Here is a 24,450-nt window from a genome sequence, read left to right as displayed (position 1 = left end):
TGAACAGTTAAAATGGAACAGTAGCAATTTATTTTAACACTTGGTATCACAGTCTATGAATTTTTGTCAATGACAATGCAAAACTATATAAATAGACTCTGAAAGGGTGGATATACTGAGATTTTGCAGTATTTCCTGTAAAAGATACAGTCATCATTACAAGCATTTGAGTAAGTAAGAATAATTTTGCATGAGAACAAATTTACAGAAAGGATAGCAGAATTTCTCTAATTTTCAGTATTGTAGAGGAAGTGGCTCTATTGCAGCTAAATATGTCAACCTCCTTAGAAATTATAAGAGATGCTGGTATTGCAATATATGTGGAAAGAAATTATTATGATGACTTTTAGGAACATATATGCACTAGATATCCCTGCTGTCAAATTTGCACACAGTTATTTCAGGACACCTCCAGTTTAGCACATTCAAACTATGCTATTTGCTTGGCTTTTCATTCATTCATCTTTCACAACAGGAGGACACAGCCACAAAAGATCCCAAGATGTTAAATAATTCATACTTCATAAATACTCAATTCATAGAAACACTGCGTCATACTCAGAAAGCACGTGGACATGAGACTGGCAGAGACTGGAAATAAACCATGGCTACTCCACAGGCAGAACAGAGGGAATACCCTGAGGAATATGTTTGCATATAAATGAGAAAAATTTGTGTATGCAAGGCATGGTTGTTACATTGTGATTTCTCAGCAACTGTCGATAGAAAACATGCAAATTTGTCAAGTGTATATGCTAGGTACAGTTAAGATACAAACACCATCTTTTAAAAGCAGTTCTTAAGGGACTTGACTACTGTCCAGAACTACTTTCTAAGAGTCATTCAATGTTTTTGTTGGCATGGAAATATGCATCCTTTGGCATTCATAAAAACTCAGAACATCCAGCTGAAATGCATTGTGTGTAATGGCCATCTACTAATATTAACATACAGAGAGAATAGTTCACATAAAAATAATTCATACACACAGCACTTACTTTTTGGCTTTTTACAAATATATCCTTTGTAAGAAGAACAATAGAAATTATTCCAATACCCAGAATCTGCATACATTTCAACGCAGTGCTCATTTTTTTGAGAAGAAGGTTCTCCTGCATTCCAGTTGACAAAATTCACTGCAGTGCTGTCTAGCCACAACCATTCTCCTAATTGAAAAAAACATTGAATATGGAAAAAGAAAAGATAGTATTAATTTCCATATTGACACCTTCACATGCTCCATATTTATTGCCTTTGTGAGAAATTTACTTGTCACCACTTTTTGGAGACAGAGCACTAAACTATTTACTTCTGACACAACATGTTGCCCCTAAGTTTTTATGCAAATGATACAACATCTATTTTTGGAAAACGGCAGACAAATCTTGTTTATGGTGTTGCAAAGGGAAGACAGTTCCAAGAAGAATCTTCCATAAGTCATAGCAATGGTGCAGTGTCAATTATTTATTTCATTTATAGAAGTAAGTGTTGTTAAAATTTAACTTCACCAGAATGCTCTTTATTTCAGTAATTTGTAGGAAGGTGTTATGTTACTCTTTTCAAAGCTCATACTGGAGTCTTTCTAGGTCCAATTTTATTCCATTAGTTTTCCAGTTTCTGCTCATTTCCACAAGCTTTACACAGACGATTTCCCTTTTTATAGATCTCCTTCCAAAATCTTGTGATCACTGTTGCTCAGCTACGCTTGGGACTTTCTGCTTCTTCCTTCCGGTTCCTTTTTTGTTTCTTTCTTTTAATAGTGCTATTTATTTAGAATAAATGTACTCCTTGTGACTGTAAGTTGTACTCAAGCTAATTTGCAGACTCAGCATGAAAATTGTATTTTTATTTCTTATAAGTTTCTATATATTTCTATATATTTTGCATTTGTTTGGGGTTTTTTTAATATAATTCCTGACACCCTTCATGTGAGGACATGGCAACTGAATACAATGTGGATACACACATAAAGGTATGAAATTTAGCTATGCAGTTATGCTGAAATTGCTATAATCATTATCTAGAGCTATAATGAAGAGCTGAAGAACTCTTATGATCTCTGTTTATGATCACTGTAAGAAGTATTATACACTGCTTTAGAACCACTTTAAGAAACATTTTTCATGTCAATTGACCAAATCAGTAAACCCCATTTTTACTCTATGTGTCATGCATATAAATGATTACTCTCAAATTCTTTACTTTACCAAAAATTTTCACTATTCCTGGTTAAGATTCAAGCAATGTAATTGAGAAGTTATCTTATCCCTAAGAAGTTTGTCATTCAAGTGTTTGGGTAGGCAGTTGTAAAAATAATCTTCCAAAACTCAAGAAAACCACACCTCAAGTCACCTGAACTATTTTGCAACCCTGCCACTGACAGTTATACTGGCATTTTTGCCTGAACAGTACAAGACTGTACTGTAAAGTTTCTCATAAGAAGAGAAATATCTATCTAATTGAATATTAATTGTATTAATGTGAATGCAATAATTGCTGAATTTAGGATTTAATTAAAGTAGCCTGTTGCCTATTCTGTCTTGCTTTATCTTCCTTAGTACAGAAGTAATAAAGTGAAATTTTCAACATTCATGTCAAACAGCTTGCAGTAATTATTCACTAAAACAAAAGGCTCTAAAAGAAGAGAAAATACCATCCACATTTCTGTACATTCCTGTCCAAAATGTTGATGTTTTCCCTTCAAGTGGTTCAAGGTTGTAGGTCAGAAAGTTGGCTTCCGCCGTGTCTTCAATGGAGACCAAAGACGCACCTGGAAGACACAGGGAAAGAAAAATCTCTTAGACATGTTTTACAGTGGAGAGCATTCTCATTGTCCTGTCAAGAAACTACTTCATGAGAACCCAGAAACAAACCTAAATATCAGAAAAGACAGGGAGAATCTTCTCACCCAGTACCAGATATCTACACTTGCCATGGGTTTCAGTGGTAGGTTTTTATTGGCCACGTGTCAATATATAATTCCAGTGAAGATAAAGCTACAATCAGTTCTGCTGGGGAGTGAATGAGATCTCTGCATGATCTAATGGGAGACCAGACACTTAAGTCACATTACCACCAATGCTATAAACAGCAGTGCTACAGACACATGGAGTCCAGCATAATCAATCTTCATGCCTTTCCACAAGAAGGAAATTGAGAGAATGAGACTGCACAGCAGCCCTAGTTTACTCACATATTATCCAGACTAAAGAGCTGTAACTTTAACAGTGGCATAAAACTGCAATAATCAAGGGGGAAATTAGATCAAGAAAACAAAATATACAAATTCCATTAAAATAAGCTTCAGTGACTGCTATGGATGAAGTTGTTTATCTCCTATCAGGGTGAAAGTACAAGTTTTCCCCTTCCATGATCTTCACTCCAGGCCACAGAGCTCCTCTCATGCCTGGTCCCACATGCATGAGACACAGTGTGGGCCATTGGCAGTCAGAGGTTTTCCATTACCTCCCAAACTAAGGCAATAATTGGATGCAACTGTCTTGCAGTTGGACCATCCTCAAAATCACAAAAACACATAACACATGTTCAGCTTTCCACAGTTAGGAAAAAGTCAGGAATATATGCTCATAAAGTAGATACTCACCTAGCCGAAGACATTCTAGAGATGCCTGGGCCCAGTTTCTTGAAGAAGAAGATTCAATGTAATAGCAATGACCTCGGAAAGGGATCCAAGACCTATGTCCTTCTGATTCAGGACACTTTCCTGGAAGCTGAGGGGGCTCAGTGGGAGCTTGAACTGATTAAAAATAGTTTTTTAAAAAGTTACTACTCTCTTACATTCACTGTCTTGATTTTTGAGGTTTTTGATATTCCAAGTTTATTCAATAGCAGAATAAATAGCAGAGTAATGTGAGTCTAAGCATTTCAAAATTTACCCAACATTAAAAAATGTAAAGTGATAGCTATTCACAGTCACATTCATTAGCTCTTTCTTACTATGTGTTTGCCCTAATTTTAAAGCAGCCCAATTCAGCCTAAGTAAGTTCTAATGATTTCATCTATTTAGCTCTTGAAATAAACCCCAGCATCTCTAATGAGATATTGATTGTAATTGCAATGGTCAGATTCAAGTTCTTACCATCAGACTTTTTGCAAACAGAGAAGTAACTTTCATTGCAGAATCCTGTCTTCCAGACTCCAGTGATGTCAAGATAGACACAGCCTATTTTTTGCTTTGGCTCCCCTTCAGCCCATTTCGTGTACTTCATTCTCCAGTTATCAATCCATTCATAACGCCCATCGGTCTAAGGAAAAAACCATCAACTGCAATGATTAAACTCCATCAATCTACTCTAGTAATCTATATAGTAGTCTATCTATATCTAAATCTAGTCTACATAGTACTTCGTGTTAAAAGGATTGGGGTTTTTCTTAGACACAAATAACAAATACAAATGGCTCAAACTTTGACATTTTTGTTGTGATGGTTATTTATGGAGAAATACAGCAGTGCAACAAGTACTTTTTTGCAAAAGGAAATGCAGAGTGACATTGAGTTAATGTTGAACTTAGAATACCTTTAATTTTGGTCTAATCATTTCATTTAACATAACTTGTGGGAGTGAAATTTGGATGACTAATTTTGTCTGTTTAAATGAGCTGTTTCCCCAGAAGTTTAGAGACACATAGATTATTTTAACTTGAAATACATTTAAAATGGTAATCATTTCCCACCAAAGCTGGTTAACTCAGTGATTCATCCTGGTAATTAATATTAGAGGCATCTTTTGATTTTAGGGAAGCGGTGTGTTATGTTCATATATTTGGGATTTTTCATTTGCTCAGTCAAATGGAGTGTGTGGGACAAGTGTCTGTGCCAAGAAGAAAAAAATATTGTATTTAAATATGCAGAAAGTAATAAAATACCAAACAAATGAGAAGAGGGAGACAAGTAAAATTAAACTAGGTAAACAAATTAATTATTTTGCTAACTATCCTCAAATATGTTAAAACATTCATAGTAATAGCACCTTCTTATATTTCTCAAAATTAGGTATCATTATTAAAATAAATGTTTTCTTCTGTAAATTCTAAAATATGAGGATTTTATATCACATATATATCACATTTATACCTGATATACATAAAGAGATATTCCAAGATGCTAACCTAAAATGTCTTATTTGGAAGTGCACAAGTGGAATATCATAGAAAAAGTGTGAAAAGAATGCGCAATATTTACAATTTAATCAGATTAACAGAAGAGGATGGATTCCTCTGACAGCACAAAGAAATATTTAGGTCCAAGATAGAAACAAATAAGCAAAAGTAAAGAGATATCACAAGAATTTTCAGTTCCTGATTTGTCCATGAGAGAAGCAGCATCGTGTTCAATTAGTTTAATGTTCTTACCACATTACTGTTAAGACCAATCCACACAGGTACCCCATACTTTAATATCTTCAGCCACAGGAATGAATGACTGTAGGGGTCTAAGACACTGGAAAGATCAAATTGATTTTGTTTGCAGTTTTTCCGTGCATCCTCCCATGTCATTTTGGTATGGATGAACAAGTAACTACTATTCCCATAACGGATAATGTTGGATGGGGATGAAGTTGTAGAAGGCAGAAATTCAGCATCTATAAAATAAAGTATGAAAAAAGACCTATATACTTGTTCAGGGGAGTAAGATTTCACTGTGGTTGCAAATAGAATTTAAAAAAAGTCTTCCTTCTTTATTTCATATTCCCTGATTTATAATCAGCACTGATCTATAATCAGCAAGATACACTATGCTTTAAACCAGTATCAGTAGTAAAATTCAATTACAAAACTGTAGAAAGGAAAAGGGCTGCCTAAAACAACTTTTAACAAAGATTAAAGGAGCATTCTGTATAATCATCAGGAGTAGTATTTCTGAAATTACTTAGGATTAGATCATAATTTTTTCATAAAATCTTCTTTTCATCAAATGAAATGGTTTGCAGAAACTGGTTTTCAAAGGATTTTTTTCCCCAAGAAATAAAATGCTCACAACAGACCAGTCTTTAAAAATTACTCAGATACTCAAACAGATGCTAGATTTAAATATTTTAATCTCATTTTTTGGAGGTGATTTTGTTCCAGTTCAGTGCAGATGAGTTACAGTGTCATTCCAGACAACTCGTGCTACATGTACAAATCAGTATTTTCCATAATCTGTTTGGAAAGACAAGGTGCTCAAAAAATTAAAAAACTGTGGAACAAATGTCGTATCAAGGGTCATACTAGACACAAAGATGCAGACACAAATTCCAGCTGAGGAAAATAGCAACACAGCATTTGCTGGGAAGGGTCAGATGAGAGCAGTGACTAATCGGACTTCTGACATATTTGACTATTTGACATTTTTGTTCCTGCCCGAAGAACAATTTATGCATTTATCTTTCTTGGAAGCAAAATTATGTTTAAATCCACATATTTAAGCAATTCCCTGAAAAAAAATACAAATGTTTGGTTTTAATTAAAGAGGGAAGTACCTGCATTAATTTGGCATATATATCCTCTGCTGTTATCACAACTCTGATCAGCCCACTTCCCTGCTTCCTTAACAGGTTTGTTTTTCATGGCAACACAATCAGCCTCGAGGCAAAGAGATATAACATCAGTTAAAAACAGCAAATACAAAACTTTAGTTCCCCCATTTACATCTTCAGACTCAAGTAATGCAGGAATTTTACTCTCATATCTTTTTATCACTTAAGAGCACAAGTTTTAAGTTCCACAAGTGATGTGGAAGTTCTACTCCTTTTAACACTTCAATTTCTTTGTTACTTTCAATTGCACTACATTGGGGTGAATAAGAGGACCAGAGAAATTCTAGTATTCTCAGTCCTCAGGCATACAGTATGGAGAGGAGTCACAGATAATTTAAAGAGAAAATAGATCAGTCATTGTAAAAAAGATTGGGTAACTTTGCCCCAGATATAAACCAGAATCCTTAAAGTGCAATGCAACAATTTATTGTTTCAAGCTATAATAGTAGACACAGCAAAGATAGAACAGCTCCTGCCCAAAGGCAGCCACTGCCCTGTCAGTACCACCCCTACTATGACATTTCAACTTCTCCAACATGGACACAATAGCTAGAATTAATACTTATTAAATAAACAGTGATTAGTGCAAAACCCTGCAGGGTTACAAGTGGCCTTGTGTAATGAAACATCCATATCTATGTTATTCTGTTTACTTGTTCACTTTTTTCTGTCCATGAGAAGATGTTCATATAATTACTTCATTTGTGGATGAAAAGCATGGGGATTTAAATCTTTCAAACTGAACAGTTGCATACTAATTTGTACTATGATAACATTTTTTTGCTAAGCTCAGATAAACTTAAAAATGTATCTAAAATTTATGAAAAAGGGACTTTATAAGTTGTCACATATGACTTCCTAAAAATCCTATTACTTTAAATAAAAAGAGACAAACATTTTTATTTGAGAAGCAACATTTTTAAAATATTTTCCTTTAGAACTCCAAATTCTACCTAATTTTATTTCACCTTTAGGGACAAGAAGCTCACAAGTGCTACTTTCAAAGACATGGAAAAGGATATTATACATAAAAATAAAATTTCTACATTAAAAATGTCTTTCAAGAGAAATAAAGTTAACACTATAAAGTGCTGTCGTTCCAGAGTACAGAACTATCTACACACACATGGTCAGAGAGAAAGGAACTCTGTGACCTATCAGATCAGTTTGTTTGACAGAAATAGAGAAAGTGATTTTCTGGTGGTTTGGGGTTTATTTTCTTGTAAAAGTTGAACGGCTGTCTTTTTATAGACTCGTGTCCTTTCTGCAGCTGTCACTGGCAGAATTTGCTTATTTGCTTATATGTAAGACACCTGTTTCAGGGGAATGCCTGTAAATGCTCCCTTGCAAACACCATGCCAACTGGGAAACCTGCCAAGTTCCGGCACAACGGTTGCCAGAGGACCAGGAGGAGGTTCTCATTGTTGTGATTTTGGGGAAATGCCACGGGGCAGGAAAACCAGTGTCCTCTTTACACAGCCCATGGGAGAACACAGGCTCAACACAAAAGCTGTCTAGCCTTCATGAACACAGAGAACTTAAAACTGAAACAAGTCTTTGTTTGAGCACTCCACAGATCCTGTCACCAGCTGATACAGCAACTGCACAAGGCCTCCAAACCATTCACTCTATCTGGATATATATTCGACATGTATACAGGTATGAAAGTAGTAAATGCCTAAAATCACCACAAATGCATGAATTCAGTCTTAGGCAAGGTGGGTATTGGTCTCTTTTCCCTAGTAGAACAACTGATAGGACAAGAGGAAATGGCCCAAAGCTGTGCTAAGAAATTGGCATAACTAGATTGGATATTTGGAAAAATTTCATCACCAAAAGAGTTTTCAGGCATTGGAGCAGGGATAACTGGCTAAGTCACCATCCCAAGAGGTATTTAAAAGATATGTAGATGCAGCACTTAAGGGACATGGTTTAATGGTGGCCTTGGCAGTGCTGTATTAATGGTGGAACTAAACAATCTCAGAAGTCTTTTCCAACCTAAGTGATTCTATGAATCTATAAAATCAAATTTCAGTGAACAATTTGTGATTGCTATTTACCTGGCCGCTATATGCATATAAATCCATGTGTCCTGATGGGAAGCCTTTGGCCCAGTTTGTAAAGTAAACCCCTGTTCCATCTGTCCAGAGAAACCTCATTTCATGATTTATATCATTTAATCCAATCCATGTCTCAGTGACAAAATCCTTTAAATGGAAAGTAAGGAAAGCTAGAATAAAAAAATGCAAAGAAAAAGAGGAATAGTTTTAATATAGGACAGCTGAAATGTTTGGCCACACTGAGATTAGTGACATTAAGTACTTTTTCTGAAATACAGAACACTCCATTGCTGGTAACATTAGCAACTGAGATGAAAAGGAGATGAATATTGAGTTTGATGAATGGGGAGCTAGACATATATAACTGTGGCTTTGGGAAAAATACTTAATCTAAGCTGGTACTGGAACAAACCCCAGAAAAGTGACAGAAATGGTTTTTATATTGTCCCAAGACACATTTGAATCCTAGTTCAAGACATTAACAGCTTTGGGGATCATATACATTTTTGATAATCCCACAACAGTGGTTGCCCCCCAGGTTGTACCGAGCTCCTGCCAGTTGTGTATCTGCACAAGCAGTGCTCTTCTAGAATCACAAGAGTGTTTCTTCCCTCCCTGGACTGCCTTGGCAGGGAGAAAAATGCACAAGGAACATGCTTCAAATGAGACTTAACAGAACTATTAAACACAAGCAAATCAATAATCACACCTTTGCACAGTCCAGGTGGGTGCTGATGTGTCTGAGCTAAGGTGGCTAGCTCACAAATAGAGCAGGCTATGTCAGCTGATATTCATCTATTGTGAACATTATGAATTATATTCAATCCACTAATCCACCATACAGCAAATGTGGTGATAAAGTTGGCTTCTGCCAACTGCTGCAGTCATGGTTATGGTTTTTTTTACTCTGAAAAGAATAGATTAATTTCTGCCTGCTTTGTTAATAATTCACCTTCCTTTGTTGCCTTTTTCTCAACCTGGAAATGAAACTAGAGATAACTCAGTAAGGAAGTAGTATAAAAGGGCATCTTTATTTAAAGGCCTTCAGAGGCAGTTATGGAAAGATGTCCACATAAGCCCACCTCCCCCCAGGAGTGAGTACATTTTCATAGGTTAGGAAATCAGCATAATTGATAAAAAGCACCAATTAGGAGGACAAGTGGTGATGCAATTCCCCCCAGGTCAAGCCCCTTCTCTGGAGCCTCCCTCAGCACTAGTGGTACTTTGTCCATGAGAATGTATCTGGAAGAGTTGTTCTCAGCCTTGGTTCCCATGAAGAACCAAGATTGCACTGGAACCTTCTAACTCCTGGGGCTTGGAGCTCTGGAATTTGTTTTGCCTTTCTGCTTAAAAAAAGGACATGGAAAAGTACTGGGAAAACTAGTCACTAATAGCATAGACTACATAGTTACAAATATAAGTGTGAACAGTAGAGAACAGAAAAAAAGGCAAAACCTAAACAGCATCATCTTCAGCATTTTTAAAGGTATGCAGCTTACTCCTCTAGGAATGAAACCTGCAGGTTTCTTTGTCAAACATTAACATTGCTGTTCTGCCAAAAACTGTAACAGGAACTTAGGCCTTTATGCCTGCACTTCTTACTATGATAATAGTTTTGTGCTAATAGCTCCATTGCTCATTTCTCTTTTACCTAGAATTCAAGTCCTGTGCATGAACTAACCACCTGAATTTTCTACTGCAGAAATTATGTAGGATAAGAATATGCTGTTTGAAAAATGAAAGTTTAGTTCTTCAGCTCTTCACAAGTGGAATGCATAATTAGTACTAAGTTCTTATCAGCAGTTTAAATTAGGACTATTTAACTGCTCAGACTTCAATGCATTGTTTTACAATGGTTGAGTTTTCAGTGTACTCTCTTGAGTTCACAGACAGTATGTGTTTTGCAGCATCTGTTTTTCATCACCTTCACATGTAGGATAAAACAGCATGCCTGAAGGCTCTACCTATCAATCTAACATCTGTCAAGTTCTTCTCCCACTTTTAGTTTGAACATGTGCCTTGCTTATTCAAGCATGAGGTAACTTTCCCCTGCTCATCTCCCTGAGGCAGGGATGCAGCTCTTGGGTTCATTACAATGAGCTCCTCTGGTGAAAAGAGTGGCACATCTGTGTGGTGAGCTCTGGGTATGTGTATGAGCACTCAAACCTGTTTCAAGTTGTCCCCAGGCAAGTTCTCATCCTAAAGGTGTTCTGCTTGATTTAACAGGAAAGCTATGCAGCAAGTTAATGCTACCTACTGAAACCACATTTTTTGGAATGGAAATTGCAGGGTCCAGCTGGCATCAAGTGCAAGCAGGAAAAAACACTACTTTTGCTGCCAGGACAATATACACATATCTCTAAGCCAACACTAAAATTTGGTAGATTCAAGTGAAGACTTCATTGTAGATTTCTAAACATTATACGTTTTGGAACAAAAAATCAGATGTGCAATCATTATTCAAATCTGGTTATATTCAGACAAAACCCCCAGCCAGCCTGTAAGGATTTCATGTCATCTCATCGAGTTGCTACAAAATTGTGCACAGTACCTTGCACTTGTTCATTAGGGATCGAGGCCAGGTTTCCTCCTAAATTCATGCAAGCTGTTCGTGCAGCATGCCAAGTAACACGTTCCTCTTCAGTAGATCCAAATATTTTGTAACACTGAAACACGAACAAATTCCCCATGTTATCTTTGCTCCAATATCCCTCAATTGATAATTACTGTTTTAAACAGGGCAGGATAGAGAAAAGGCAGTAAAAGAATGCATTTATCTGAAAAACTACATTCAACTTCAAATGAGCTTTTGTACTGGTCCTAGTTCTCTATAAAATTAGGAGTCTCACTAAAGTGTTTTATTGAACAAGTAGATTTGATCTGAAATCCCTAGAAAATAAGCAAATTCTGACTTTTCTATAGACAGCTAACAGTGCTGAGTTATGCATGACTGATTTTAGTTTGCCTGACTATTAATTTTATTCTACAATGCATATCATGTTAGCAAAGTTAAGGAAGACAAAATGTAGGCAGTAAAAATTATTACAGTTTGGTTAAAAAGCACCAAGATCAAGGCAGCAATACTTTAGGAATTCTGACTAAATGTGTATCAAAAGATTTGAAGAGCTGACTAGATAATTGTCTTTGATCAACTGCGACTGAATTTGCTTCATTAGAAACATCAGAAAAACACTTTTCCTGCAAAACAATGGATGGGCAAACAAAGAAAAGCACGCGTGTATCATAGCTCTCTGCATAAAAATAACAATATTTGGTTTTAGTAAGTAACAGCATGATTAAAAAATTCCCATGTTTTCTATTTACTGCTTTGCCAAACATCCAGCATAGACCTTATTTGTTATGATACCTTATTACGAAAAGAAAGCCAAGTTGGACGACATCCTCTTGGAGTTGAAATTGTTGTTGGAGGAACAGTTGAATTAATGGAACTGTTGTGCCTTTCACATATGTAGGGATTTGGATAGCCACAGTTTATATCATTCCAAAATCCTGGGTGTAAGATAAATGGGGAACTGTATGACACCACATCTCAAGTTGGTTAATGGAAATCAGTTTCACTCATTCTCAAATACAGTGCTTTTAGTTGAAAGATAAGATCAAAGCTGTCTCTCAGTTTATTACTGTCAATATCAGTGTCTAGGAAAAATATGTCACTTTATACACACTGTAATTACAGAACATTAAAAGCTTTGCAGAACCAGGTACTAGAAATTTCATAGTGACACATTAGGTCAATTTTAATACGAAATTTAAATCCGCAATCACAACCATAGACCTCTAGCCACAGACCTCTATCAGATCTTCCCCATGGTAGGCTTAAGGTAAGCACAAGAGCACAAAACTATTAAGTCCTGTAAGTAATACTGTGGTCTACTTCAGTAACTTTTTGCAAAAGAGAATGAAAAAAACAGGAGGAAGGGATGCTTCTCAGAAGAAAAAGAATGTTGTGATGCAAGCACGCAAATAATGAAACTCATGAAAGAATATACAAAACTCACCCAAATTCTTATACATAACTACACAGTTTTCATCATTATTTGCAAAGTTAGGTTCATGTGGTGCCCATGCCAAATAATTCACTGGAGTGCCATCCATCCAGCTTAAGAAAAACAATCCAACAAAATGCTTCTTTAACATAAAATAGAACTTTTTACACGTTAAAAAAAGTAACTTGTAATATGCTTAATATAGCTGTTCATAGTAAAATGTACAAGGTTTTTTGACCAAATTACCTCTCTACTAGTTGCACTAAATTTACTCTCTGCTCAAAAACATACAATGTAAAATACAAATATTAAAAAAGCTGAGCATCCATGCAGATTAGGTAATGAAGAACAAAATTGTTATGAGGCAAATTATTAGGACACATCTTTCTAGTGCTCTGCAAGTGACAGAGGTGCCCAGGGTCAGCCTTCAGACACATGCACAAGGTACTTAAAAGTATATTCATCTTAGGGTCCCAGCAAGGCAGAAACACCCCATTTTCAGAGGCTAGGTCCCTCATTGTTACTGTGGACTATAAGAAGAACTGAGAACTATAAGGCATCTCAGCAGGCACTTCAAACACAGACTGAACTGAATCCAAGCCTGAATAAACATCTCATGTCAAAATCAATACGGTGCTCCACACTGACATTCAGAAAGGATTGCAGAAAACCTGCTTGACCTCAGTGTAACAGCTATCATTGTTCAAGAAAAAGAAAATAGGTTTCATTTGTTTCTTTATTAGTGTCTGTTCTCAACACTTAAGATAGGGAAAAAGAATGTTTTTACCTACCAGAAGACTTACATGTTTACAGTTCAGAAATCTATTTATATTTTCAGTATAAGTCACATAATAAAGGAAACTAGAATTTCTGAACAAAAATTACATTAACTACATTAATTAAATTAATTAACATCAATACATTAAATGCAGTGCAATTTTTCTTCTACCTTTGACTGAATTTAGGAAACATGCAGCATTTCTTCTGGATCATCTAGAGCTAAAGTAAGATGGAATTAAACCGCTTGAGAAGCCAATTGTGTTTAAGACTCAAAACTAGGTATGACCTACCTTGTACGCTGGTCAACGCTCAGTTGTAAACCAATGAAATATTCATCCTCTTTGCCATTTTTCAGTATCTAGAATGCAGAAATTAAAATTTTACCAATGTCCTCTACTGTCATATAAAATGTTAGTGATGAGTAATATACCTCTGACTGACAGAGGTTATGAACTGGCTATATTCTCCAGCTAAAACATTTAAGTTAAAGCAGCTCACAGCTGACAGTCCAGAGTCAAACTTCACCACTGGCCAAAACGTGTGGTCACTCTTTCAACACTTTTCACAGTTTTATTCAAAAGCCACTGAAATCAGTATCTATTCCACAGTCTCTGTCGTGGACTTTATCTGACTAGTTTCTTGCAAAGACAAACCCCTTGCTACATTTTAGATATAAAGTAATACATGTCCCTGTGTCCTCTCACTGTCACTCTACAGCCAGCTCAGGAAATGTTCTATGAAGTTCAAATATAATTTTTAAGCATATTCCTGGTCAAAAATAAGTTGGCCTCAGCCAACATAAAAAGCCAGCAATTCCAATGATATAGGAAACAGGATTTCAAAGCTCTTTCTCATGGCATAATCCAAGTCACAATTTCTTCTCACTCCATAATTATAATCTCACAAAAGGAAGGAGGCAAAGGAGCAAACATGAGGACCAAAAAAAGACTGCTAGGTAGACTATAGTCCAGATAAACAGATAAGATCTAAAGCTAATGTTCTGAGTGGTGCATGTTAAGTCAGTTGCTGCTTTTATCCACTACTTAAGACATCCTACACAATCATAGCTCACCAGTGTAATACTTTTTGCTAAAATGAAGCCACAGATCCCTTAAAAGTTAGCATTAGTTTGTTCTTCATAGTAATCTGTCTTAGTGGAACTGCAATTTCACTATCATATCAACTTGTAGGGCAAACACCATGGTGAAAAAGGATCTGTGCCCACGCTCACTGGGTTTGGATGGTTAATTCCATAGTATTAATGATTTTTCTTACATATCGCCAGAGGAACTTTCTTTCACTTTCACTCTCAATGACGGAAAGGTCTCCAAAGTTCTTCTTGCAAAACTCACGACCCACTTCCATAGGAGCACTCTCCGTGCTGAAATAGTACTGTTTGTCTTCATGTATAATCCACCCATCCTCAGTAGTCCTGTACTCTGTAAGATATTTGCCAAGATAACTACTCTGCTTCTGAGATACAAGACACCCTCCTTAATGAAATTTCAATTATGCTTTTGAACACACACACACATACAAAGAGCAATAGCAGTAACACCCACCAGGTATAGGAGATTCTGTTGGTTCAGGCTTCACACTTGCCCCTGTGAGAAAAAAAAGTATTTATTATGATTGTATATTTTCTGTCTGAAGAGAAGATATTTAGACTGATACTCATTGTTTTAATACTGACATTGACTTTTATGATTAGTAATGAATTTAACCAAAATGTAGAAGGAACTAAATAGCCTACATATCTTATTTTTGGTATACTGTTCAATTTTAAATATATAGTCTTGTTCCCTGAGGCTATTCCTTATATGGAAAATATTATAAATACCTTGAACTTTACCTAAATCAAATAATTTTTTTATTCATTGAAAAGAATAAGCCTTATGTCCCAAAGCATTAACTCTGTTAAGACAGTTGTCCAGGATCTCTCTCTCTCTTTTCCCCTGGTCACAAATATTTGAATTCTCGCTTAAACCGAGGCATCAGGAATGCAGGCTGGGTTTTTTATCTGATGTGGTGCCCTAACTACTACAGAGTAAGGTTCTCTCTATCTTTCTTTGGTTGAGGGTAACATCTACCTTGATCTTAAAAATTTCCCTAGATAAAATCTCAGTGAAAAAGATCTCAAGAAATTAACTGGTCCTGTATGAAAAAACCCCCCGACTTTAGTCTAAAGAATCTTCCTGTTTGTTTTTGCTATCATGGAGGTGACATCTTGGATGTCTTCATGAGTATCTCAGGAAAGCAATTTATTATACAGGAAAACTCTATCAGTTTAGGCTTATCAATTAGTTTTGTGCTAAAATATAGTGTCACAATAATGACATCTATTGAGAAAAATCTATGACTTTGAAATTATTTTACCAATATAAAGCAGAGCTGATATTTATTGTCAGTAGTCTAATGCAGCATCTTTATTTTGCTCCTCTCCATCCCACTGTAAAAATGCAGTAAAACACTTAAATGTGCACTTTCTAAAAAGCTCAAATTTAAATAGATGCACTGCTAGTGAAACTCAAGTGTTCCCTAAATTATAAATACTGTCTTGATGTCTTCAGTACATAAAAAGCATCCAAGCACATATCTCATGAGAATTTAGCAAGTAATCAACATATGAATATAGAAATAAAGTATCTCAAAATCAGGCTCCATCCTGAAACTACACATTTTCAGCAGACAAAACAGCAGTTAAGGCAGGTGAAGGAGGGATTTTTCACACATAAAAAAATCAAGTATGTGAACTGATCTGCAAACTGTTTTCTAATAACTTGAAACTCAACTCAGAAAAAAATATCCATTATGGGATTTGTTGAAGAAGGCATGAATTTTCTAATTGAAAAGTAAAATGTGAACACGAATATTCAAAGTAAAATTCCCAATTTATCAAGTATCACATTACCATTTTTGAAATAATAGAGAAAAAACAGTGAGAAGTCCCAGCAAGGTACTAAAGGCTCTGTATTTTTAAATACCTCAAACATATGGAAATCCTTTAACTACTACAATGCTTCATATTTCACAGGGAATTATTCTTATAAAGAGGTTTTGAAATTTTTTATTTCTTAAAGTTAAGGTAAAAATCAACTGAAAATATCTTCTTATTACATTACTGCACGGGAGTAAGCAATACCTTTTCTTATTTGGCAAATCCATCCATACATGTAATCACAGTGCCTGTCATTCCAAAGCATGTTAGAATCACCATTGATCTCTGTACAAAGTTCAACTCCTTGATAATTATTTGGTTCTCCAAAGCCCCAGTTTTCATACCTCACCTATGACAGAAGAAGTTTTGTGAAGATTCTGTTATGTGGAAATAAAATAAGGGAGAGAGGGAGGAGACAGCATCAAAGCACAGACCTACACATTGTTCCTTTTGTCAGGTTAAAAACTTAGGTAAGAGGAAAACAGAATTCTCCTGTGCAAATGCTGACATTTCAAACATTTTTTCAGAGAGCAAATGGATTGCAGCTTCACGCTTGGAAGAATATTAATATTTTTATGGGACCTAAATTCTGTAAAATGCATTTAATAACAATGTTGGGGCATGCTACACTACATCTTGATATTAATTAAATATACAACATGAGTAAAATAGGATATTATTCAAATACAATAAAAATGTTGGCATTTGGCTCAGCAAATTATTACTGCTATTCCAATTTTCCTATATAAAATCCAGTTTCAGGTTTCTGTACTGTAGATTTTGACCAACCTTGCATCTCCAAAATCACTTTTGTTTCTACAGTTTTATACCTTAGTTTAAAGTGCAGTAAGTCAAACTGGCATTAAAAAGTGTCTTCATCTCCATGGAATGTAAGTCATTGCAGATAATGAGCAAAGAAAAGAGCAACTAAAGAAGGACTATTTTACATTTAAAAAATCTGCATTTATAAGAACATTTTTTTAGTCTATATGTATTTAGTTTCCTTGTTGATTCAATGTGTATCTTCCTATCAAAAAATCAGTATGTTTTAGCCAAAAAATCAAGGTATGAAATGGCTATTCATTAGCTTTCCTAGAGAGAGCACTACACAGAAGGTTATGATTAAGCATAAAATTGCACAGAAACATATAATACACATATTTGAGAAGCACAGGGAATGCAAAATAACAGCTATGGAAAATTAAATTACTCACTGGAGATCCATCACTCCAAGCAAAGCCGTCATCAGGATTCAAGTAATATAAACCCATCCAGAAATTCTGGTGGTAATAGCCATTGTTTCTAAAAAAAAAAAAAAAGTACTCATACTAATAATAAGGGCATTACAATATTTTTAACAATCTATCATTTACTACAGTTAAGAGTTCTCTAAGGATAACTTAATGCTGTTAAAAACAAAAATAACCAAAGTGGAGATAAATTAAAATGCAACTGCTTCTAGCTGTTATCATTATGCATTAACTCAGATTGAAATACAGATCAAGAAATTTACCAGATACAACTCCTGTATATAAAGTGGGTTAATACTTTTGTATAATGGTTCACTGGCTACTGTTGCTCCATTTCTCAACTCTTCACTTTTTCTGTAAAGGCACTTACAGTTTTCAAATAGAGAGTTACTTTCTGCAGTTGAATCACATTTTTAAAATATCACCTTCAACTAATACTTGTTTGCAAGCAAGATTTATCTGAATATATTCAGTCAATTTGTGGCAAAGAAGCATCTGAGACTTCTTCCTTACTGTAAATATAAAGTTGAGATTCTAGTACAGTCATAGCATTTTGCTATGCTTGTAAACCTTTGAGCTTGGTTTGTTCTAGTCATATTGCAAGTGTTACCTATTTATCTTATTTAGAAATCTCATGCCTGTTTTTTGCAATTGAGGGACGTACTAACCTTATTTACCTTCCTTATGTAAGAAAAGAATTACTCTGAAGTTGCCTCTCCTTTTTGTTTAGTTCATAAGAGTGACAAAAAATGAACATATTATACAGATTTATTAAACTTGTTACCATTTTTGTACACTTATGTGAAAACAAATGGCATTTGTAGTAATTTTATAATATCAACAACTCCACAGTAAATAGCTTTATGCAGATGACAAATGTTGGCTTAACTCGAAGCCAGGTCAATTCTGCACAAGCTTTTGAGGTTATCGCTGCTGGACATACAACTCCTGCTATTTCATCAGCCCTACGCCTTTGCTGTGTGTTTGACACAGACACACACGCGGAACACAGACTGGCTTATACGGAGGTAAACACGCACACCTAAGAAGAAATATTTCATAAAGACAGGGGCTGATCAGAGTGCGCAGACGGCCCCGCGGACACTCACGCGATGGAGCGCCAAATCGCGAACTGCTCCTCCTTGCCGTTGATGGAGGCCAGGTCCCCCCCGAGGGAGCGGCAGAACTCCTGCGACTCCAGCCACGTCTTCTTGTGCTCTGCTCTTGAAAAGGGCTACAGAGAGCGTTTTGCCATCAGAAAAAACAGACCACACAGATCACAAGATCAAGCAGTATTAGCTACCGAAAAGCAATTGATCTACAACTATATTCTGTGGGGATTACAGAAACTCTGAGTACAGGGCTTAGGAGTGTTCTCTGTGAAACACAAGTTTGGAATGAACTCTTTAAGTCAAGTTAGCACATTGCATTGCTGATAGGAGTGTCTACTGCAAGACAGCCACCAGAACTGGAATTTAAGAACAGAAGTCAAACCTGAAGATTAGACTTTAATGAAATAAACAAAACCATGAGCATTTCAGTAGAAAGGAAGAAAGCTGCTACATATAATCTGGGAAAAAAAAAGATTATGAAACAACAGGACACACATACACCCATTTTTATTGGGATCACAAAATATTCTGAGTTGTAAGAGACCCACAAAGGCTCATCAAGTCAAACTCTGAAGTGAATGGCCCAAAAAGGGATCATACCTGCAGTCTTGGCATTATAAGCACCATGCTCTGAAAAACTAAGCTAATCACATGTGTGTGAAGCAAACAGAAACTACCTTAATGCAGAAATAATCAACATACTTACTTTGAAACAGAAGCTAATACGATTGCTTGACTCCCAGCCTTCTGGACACTGGGGAATAGGAGTTGTTGTGGGAACAGGTGGAAGTGTCACTCCTTCTGCCCACACTTTGCATATGAACTTTGCCTTTTCTTCACATTGTATTACATCCCATAATCCACCTGCTATTCCAGTCCTCATGGCAACACAGCCTGGCTTTCTCCCTGATTGTAAACAGGAATGCACAGAAATGCCATTTAGGCTGTTATAAGAAGTTAGACAATTTCACATTCTATCCTGGCAGAAATAAAGTCATTGTACAGACTCAAAAATGTTTCTAATGTTAGAGCAGGTTCCCAGGAAGACCACAAAAATCATCAGAAGGCTTGAACACCTCTCCTACTAAGAGAGGCGTAGGGAGTAGGGTTGTTCAGCCTGGAGAAGACTCCAGGGAAACACTACCATGACTACTCAATATCTAAAGAATTCTTATAAGATGAAGAAAGACTTTTTACCAGAGCTGATAGTAACAGAACAAGGGACAACCATTTTAAAATGAAAGAAGTTAGATTCAGATTCGGCATATGGAATTAATTTTTTTATGATGAATGTAGTGAGTAACAGGAACAGGTTGCCTGGAGAAGTTGTAGATGCCCCACTCATGAAAGTTCTCAAGGTCAGGTTGGACTAGGATTTGAGCAACCTGGTCTAGTGGAAGGTGTTCATGGCAGGAGGTGAGGACTAGGTGATCTTTAAATGTTCTTTCAACACAAATCATTCTGTGATTCTATGATTCTAACAAAAAACCAAAAAATAGTGTAGCTCATCCACTCATACACTGAATTATGCCTCACACCAAATAACTTGCAGTGGCTGATTCTACCTAGATCATAACCTTAGACCCAACAAACTCTCCCCTAAAACTGAAGATGTGGTTAGAGATAGTTTCTCAAATTTTTCATATTTGACTTGAAATTTTCAAAAACTAACTAAGTATATATAAGCCTACTATTGGCTTCATGGTCTACATAGCCTTACCACTTCACTTGACACATTCAAATCAGCAATTAGGAACTGAAATTAAGCAGAATCAGAAGACCTCCTGAAAGGCATCCGCAACATACCAGAACTCTGAACACCAACAACCACTCCTTTTCTGATATGATCATGTCAGAGATTAAATGACATCACATTGTTATATTTTGGCCCTCTTGTCCTACAATCCCATTTTCTCTAGGACTCAGAGATGCTTCATGCCTGCTGTGATCCCACACACCCAGAAGGTGCAGTGATCAAGTGTGCTACGAGATAGGGCAGAACAGGCAGGACTCGTGAGGAGTGTCACTATGCCTGCAGAGATTGCTCCTCCAGAGCAGTACAGGCACAGACATCCCCAGAACAGCTGCAAATTGGAAACTTGATCTCAGTGAAAAGTTTCTTCCCAAACTCATACTGAGAACTCATTTCAGCACTACACAGGAACTTAGCAACCATGCTGGATTCTTGGGGAAAGCATATGGATATATTTGAAAGTCATTGGCCATTTATGTCATCAAGAGAGTGCTAAGGAAAAAACTTCAAGTAGTGAGCAACTGCTCACTGGGCCCTGGACTCCTTAAACAGCACAGTCATACAGTCATACCTACCAGGCATTTCAGAATTCCAGTGTGTAAATAGGACAGATTCACCATTAGTCCACTTGAACGTTCCCTTTTCTTCTACATCTGAAAGTCCAATCCAAAAGTATCTTTCTGTTCTCAGCCCAACCAGGCTGGTCAGATAGGCTTGTTCATATCTGTTCAAAAGAAATCAGTCAATAAATTAATACTGTTAAATCTATTTTTAAAGTTGTAAAAGGCTTGTTATTTTCTCAGAATTACTGCTGCACCTTCTTGAAAGCATAGCTTGGATGGATTTTCTTTAGCAAAGAATATAACAAAACCATTAAATAATAGGTGTTTTGTAAGCTTCAATATCAGAGTATTTTGCTTTCTTCTCAGATGCCCAGTGAGTATGGTGGCCTAATCATGGACTGATAGAAAATTGGTGGTAAAGAAGAAACCTGACATGCCTTGTGTTTTATACCATTGTATTTTGGGAGTTTCCAGTACTCTTATTATTTCTTGCTTCAAAATCCAAAACTGAAAAATAAATTTCAGCATTACTGAAGAAAGTTACAAAAAGCAGAGGCTAAAATAGTATGATACTAAATGATAAATGTAAATTAAATCCAATTATTAAGCAAGACAACTTATATTTGGCAAACAAACCTCTGCGGTGGTAAAGCCTGTCATAGTTCACTATGGTGTTTAAACAAACAGCTCTTTAAAAATTAGAACAAATTAAGAAAATTCTCCCTCCAACACCGTGTAGTCTGAAGGCCACATTAATGTTAAAACACTTTCATGGCAGCTGCAGTGCTATCTATGTTTAGAGAGCTACCATTCATGACAGCTGGAGCTTTCACAGTAGAACATACCTATTTTGATTATGTAGAAACAAATAAGAGATTATTTAAAGCTTCAAGTCATCTGCAAAAAAAAAATTTGTTTCTTAAACCTTTTATTTTTGATATATTTCACATAGAGTAATGTGCACTTCTCCAGAAATTTTGTACTCATTGAACCCTGGCTACATTGTGACAGATTTTTGGGTACCAACCACTTTACATCATTTGATTTCTCACTTAATTTTTTTAAAAGTACCTCAATTCAAAGAACAGATAGTTGAAAATCATATCCTCTTGCTCATTTGTACTACCTTTAGAAAAAAATTCAGAGCCATATCTCTTCATTTAATAATCAAAACACTATTCTGTATTCCTCTCTCAAGATAGCCACCACAATTAAGAAGCAGAAGATATATTTCTACTTTTTATTTGACATGACCATCTATATCAAAACTGATTTCACAGCCATGGCCTGCTTTCAGTATAAACTAAATTCCCGGATTTGAATTTACATGTAAAAACTCTGAGAAGTTCTGTATCAACAGATAGCTGTCCTCTGAAGCTAGACTTTTGCCCAGATCAGAGTTGTTATTGTGATATGCAGATGATGCTGGAAGTTGAACCTCATGTGACCCCCCTCAGACAAGTAGACATTTACATACCTGTCTTCAACTGTTGCTAAAAAAGCCTGATGCCTTCCACAGGTTTGATTTGCTTGAGAAAATGTTACAAATGTATTTCCAATGAAGTAACAATAAAAACCATGTCTTTTCCAGCCCTGTCAAAATAAATGTGAAGTGATCACACGTGGGAAAGGAAAAGGGAAAGGGAACCAACAAAACAGGAAACTGATTTTTACCACTGTTACCTAACCACTAGACACAGGAACAATATAACTGAAAAAGCCAGAGTGGAGCAGGCAGGATCAAAGCTTTTTGGAATTTTGTTTCATAAAATAATTTTTCATATCTAATGAACTTTCAATCAATGTATTCCACTCACAAGGGGATGAGAGGCTTTGTTGTGCATCTTTTGTGCTCAGAACAGGATTATAACCAGCACTTAGGCATCATGCAATCATGAGGATGGTCTTGAAAAGCAAACCTCAGCTTGAATTTTCAGAAAGGGAATGATACCTCAAACAAGTTTGTTTATTCTTAACTAACATTAAAACTCACTCCTAAAGTTTCATCATTCAAATATTGTTTACTCAGGAACATGCTCTCAGGAACAAGAGAAGGTTGCTGTGACCAGCCACAGTTCACAAAAAATTTCTTCTGATGGTTTTTAATTTCTGACTTTTGAGAGACCTTTTTTTTCTACAAGTATGCACTTAGTTCTGTGGGCAATGGTAACATCCATGAGCATGAGGAACCCTTTATTTCCTCCAACACTTGTAAGGATTCCAGGTACTCTTTACAAATACTGGGAATAATCACCAAAAACTTTCTCTGAAGCTGTGTAAAGCAGACTTGGAAGAAAAGGCAATTTCTTCAAGGAAAGCAAATACTCAGTAAGATTTCCTATGACATAATAAATTTCAGTAGTTCTTTGTAATTACTGAGTGTTATGTCTTTAGAAGGCAAGCATGTAAACAAAAGATCTGCTAACAATTCAGAAGAAGCACAATAGATTCATTTTACTTGGTAGTAAGTTGTTCAAAGCAAAGAGCACTGCCAGAGACCACAGCAAAGTCCTGAGAACAGTATTTAGACAGGGACACCTTCTTGCTATGAACAATTTTGTAGAAAACTGCAGCTAGAGCTGAAGCACAGCCGATGGTAAGGCAAACTCTTCATGGAAGCTTGAATGCCAATCAAAGATAAATGGTCTGCTGCAGGGATAAGAGGTTTGAGATTTGGTTTAAGTTCTGGAAAAAGAAAGAGCCAAATGACAATTATAGATTAGATTTGGTCATATATATCACCTACCCCATCTGGCATAGAAATCAAAAGGCAAACTCTTCTGATTATGATGAAACAGAACCTATTTTTGCTGTTTTTTCCGTCACCTAGGTGACAGTTTTTCTTTTTTACCATTCTTAGCAGCCTATTCAGATCAGACAGCTTTTTCTTCACTTACCCTCTGGCACCCCGTGTCAACAGTTTCCTCTTCCGTAGGAGCATCTGGCATAGGTTTCCTTTTACAGATATAGCCAATTTTCTTTTCACAAGAATGGTCTGCCCAAAATCCATCCTGAACATACAAACAGAACCTCAGTCAATTGTGATTTGATCTTCAAAAAAAGCTGGTTTATACTTCTAAGTATTTAATAATATTTTGCTAGTACTGATGAACCCAAAAGCATCAACAATGGAAACATAAATTTACTTAGGTAGGTAAACATCAACAAACTGAGAATGTCAACTTATAGTTATGCATTGTTTTGTCAGCTGACAGCTGATTCCAAGAGACAGTGAGCTAGTACAATTTTCATGGAATTTCTTCAGCCAAAATCTACCTCATGAGTTCTGTATAGCTTTTGGGCACTGATACAAGTGAAAGGATGACAGGTCTTCTAAAAAAGCAGAAAGAAACAGCAGTCTGTTACTTTTAGTTATAGCTACAGCCATCAATATATCTATGTATTTCTCTTGGAATTCAAAGGGCATCTGAGGTTTTGATACAAGCCT

The 24,450-nt window shown here is 36.1% G+C and overlaps 1 protein-coding gene across 1 annotated transcript in view; it reads right to left on the bottom strand.

Annotated features, from left to right (window-relative positions):
• LOC134558880 (macrophage mannose receptor 1-like) overlaps window positions 1-24,450 on the bottom strand; it is a 56,345-nt gene that overhangs the window by 5,188 nt on the left and 26,707 nt on the right. The window contains exons 9-28 of the mRNA XM_063413172.1: window positions 23,900-24,013; window positions 22,480-22,595; window positions 21,015-21,163; window positions 19,393-19,592; window positions 18,684-18,808; window positions 17,539-17,626; window positions 16,529-16,673; window positions 14,949-14,990; window positions 14,662-14,825; window positions 13,677-13,744; window positions 12,619-12,719; window positions 11,967-12,109; window positions 11,151-11,265; window positions 8,600-8,769; window positions 6,483-6,585; window positions 5,374-5,603; window positions 4,100-4,265; window positions 3,605-3,757; window positions 2,654-2,770; window positions 999-1,166 (exon numbers count right to left, since the gene is read on the bottom strand). Coding sequence (XP_063269242.1) covers window positions 999-1,166; window positions 2,654-2,770; window positions 3,605-3,757; window positions 4,100-4,265; window positions 5,374-5,603; window positions 6,483-6,585; window positions 8,600-8,769; window positions 11,151-11,265; window positions 11,967-12,109; window positions 12,619-12,719; window positions 13,677-13,744; window positions 14,662-14,825; window positions 14,949-14,990; window positions 16,529-16,673; window positions 17,539-17,626; window positions 18,684-18,808; window positions 19,393-19,592; window positions 21,015-21,163; window positions 22,480-22,595; window positions 23,900-24,013 — 2,677 coding nt within the window. The remainder of the gene's footprint in view (window positions 1-998; window positions 1,167-2,653; window positions 2,771-3,604; window positions 3,758-4,099; window positions 4,266-5,373; window positions 5,604-6,482; window positions 6,586-8,599; window positions 8,770-11,150; window positions 11,266-11,966; window positions 12,110-12,618; window positions 12,720-13,676; window positions 13,745-14,661; window positions 14,826-14,948; window positions 14,991-16,528; window positions 16,674-17,538; window positions 17,627-18,683; window positions 18,809-19,392; window positions 19,593-21,014; window positions 21,164-22,479; window positions 22,596-23,899; window positions 24,014-24,450) is intronic.

The sequence above is a fragment of the Prinia subflava genome, chromosome 1 (genome assembly GCF_021018805.1).
Source record: "Prinia subflava isolate CZ2003 ecotype Zambia chromosome 1, Cam_Psub_1.2, whole genome shotgun sequence".
NCBI lineage: Eukaryota > Metazoa > Chordata > Aves > Passeriformes > Cisticolidae > Prinia > Prinia subflava.
Note: the sequence above shows the minus strand (reverse complement) of the source record. Positions and strands in the feature narration are given on the sequence as shown.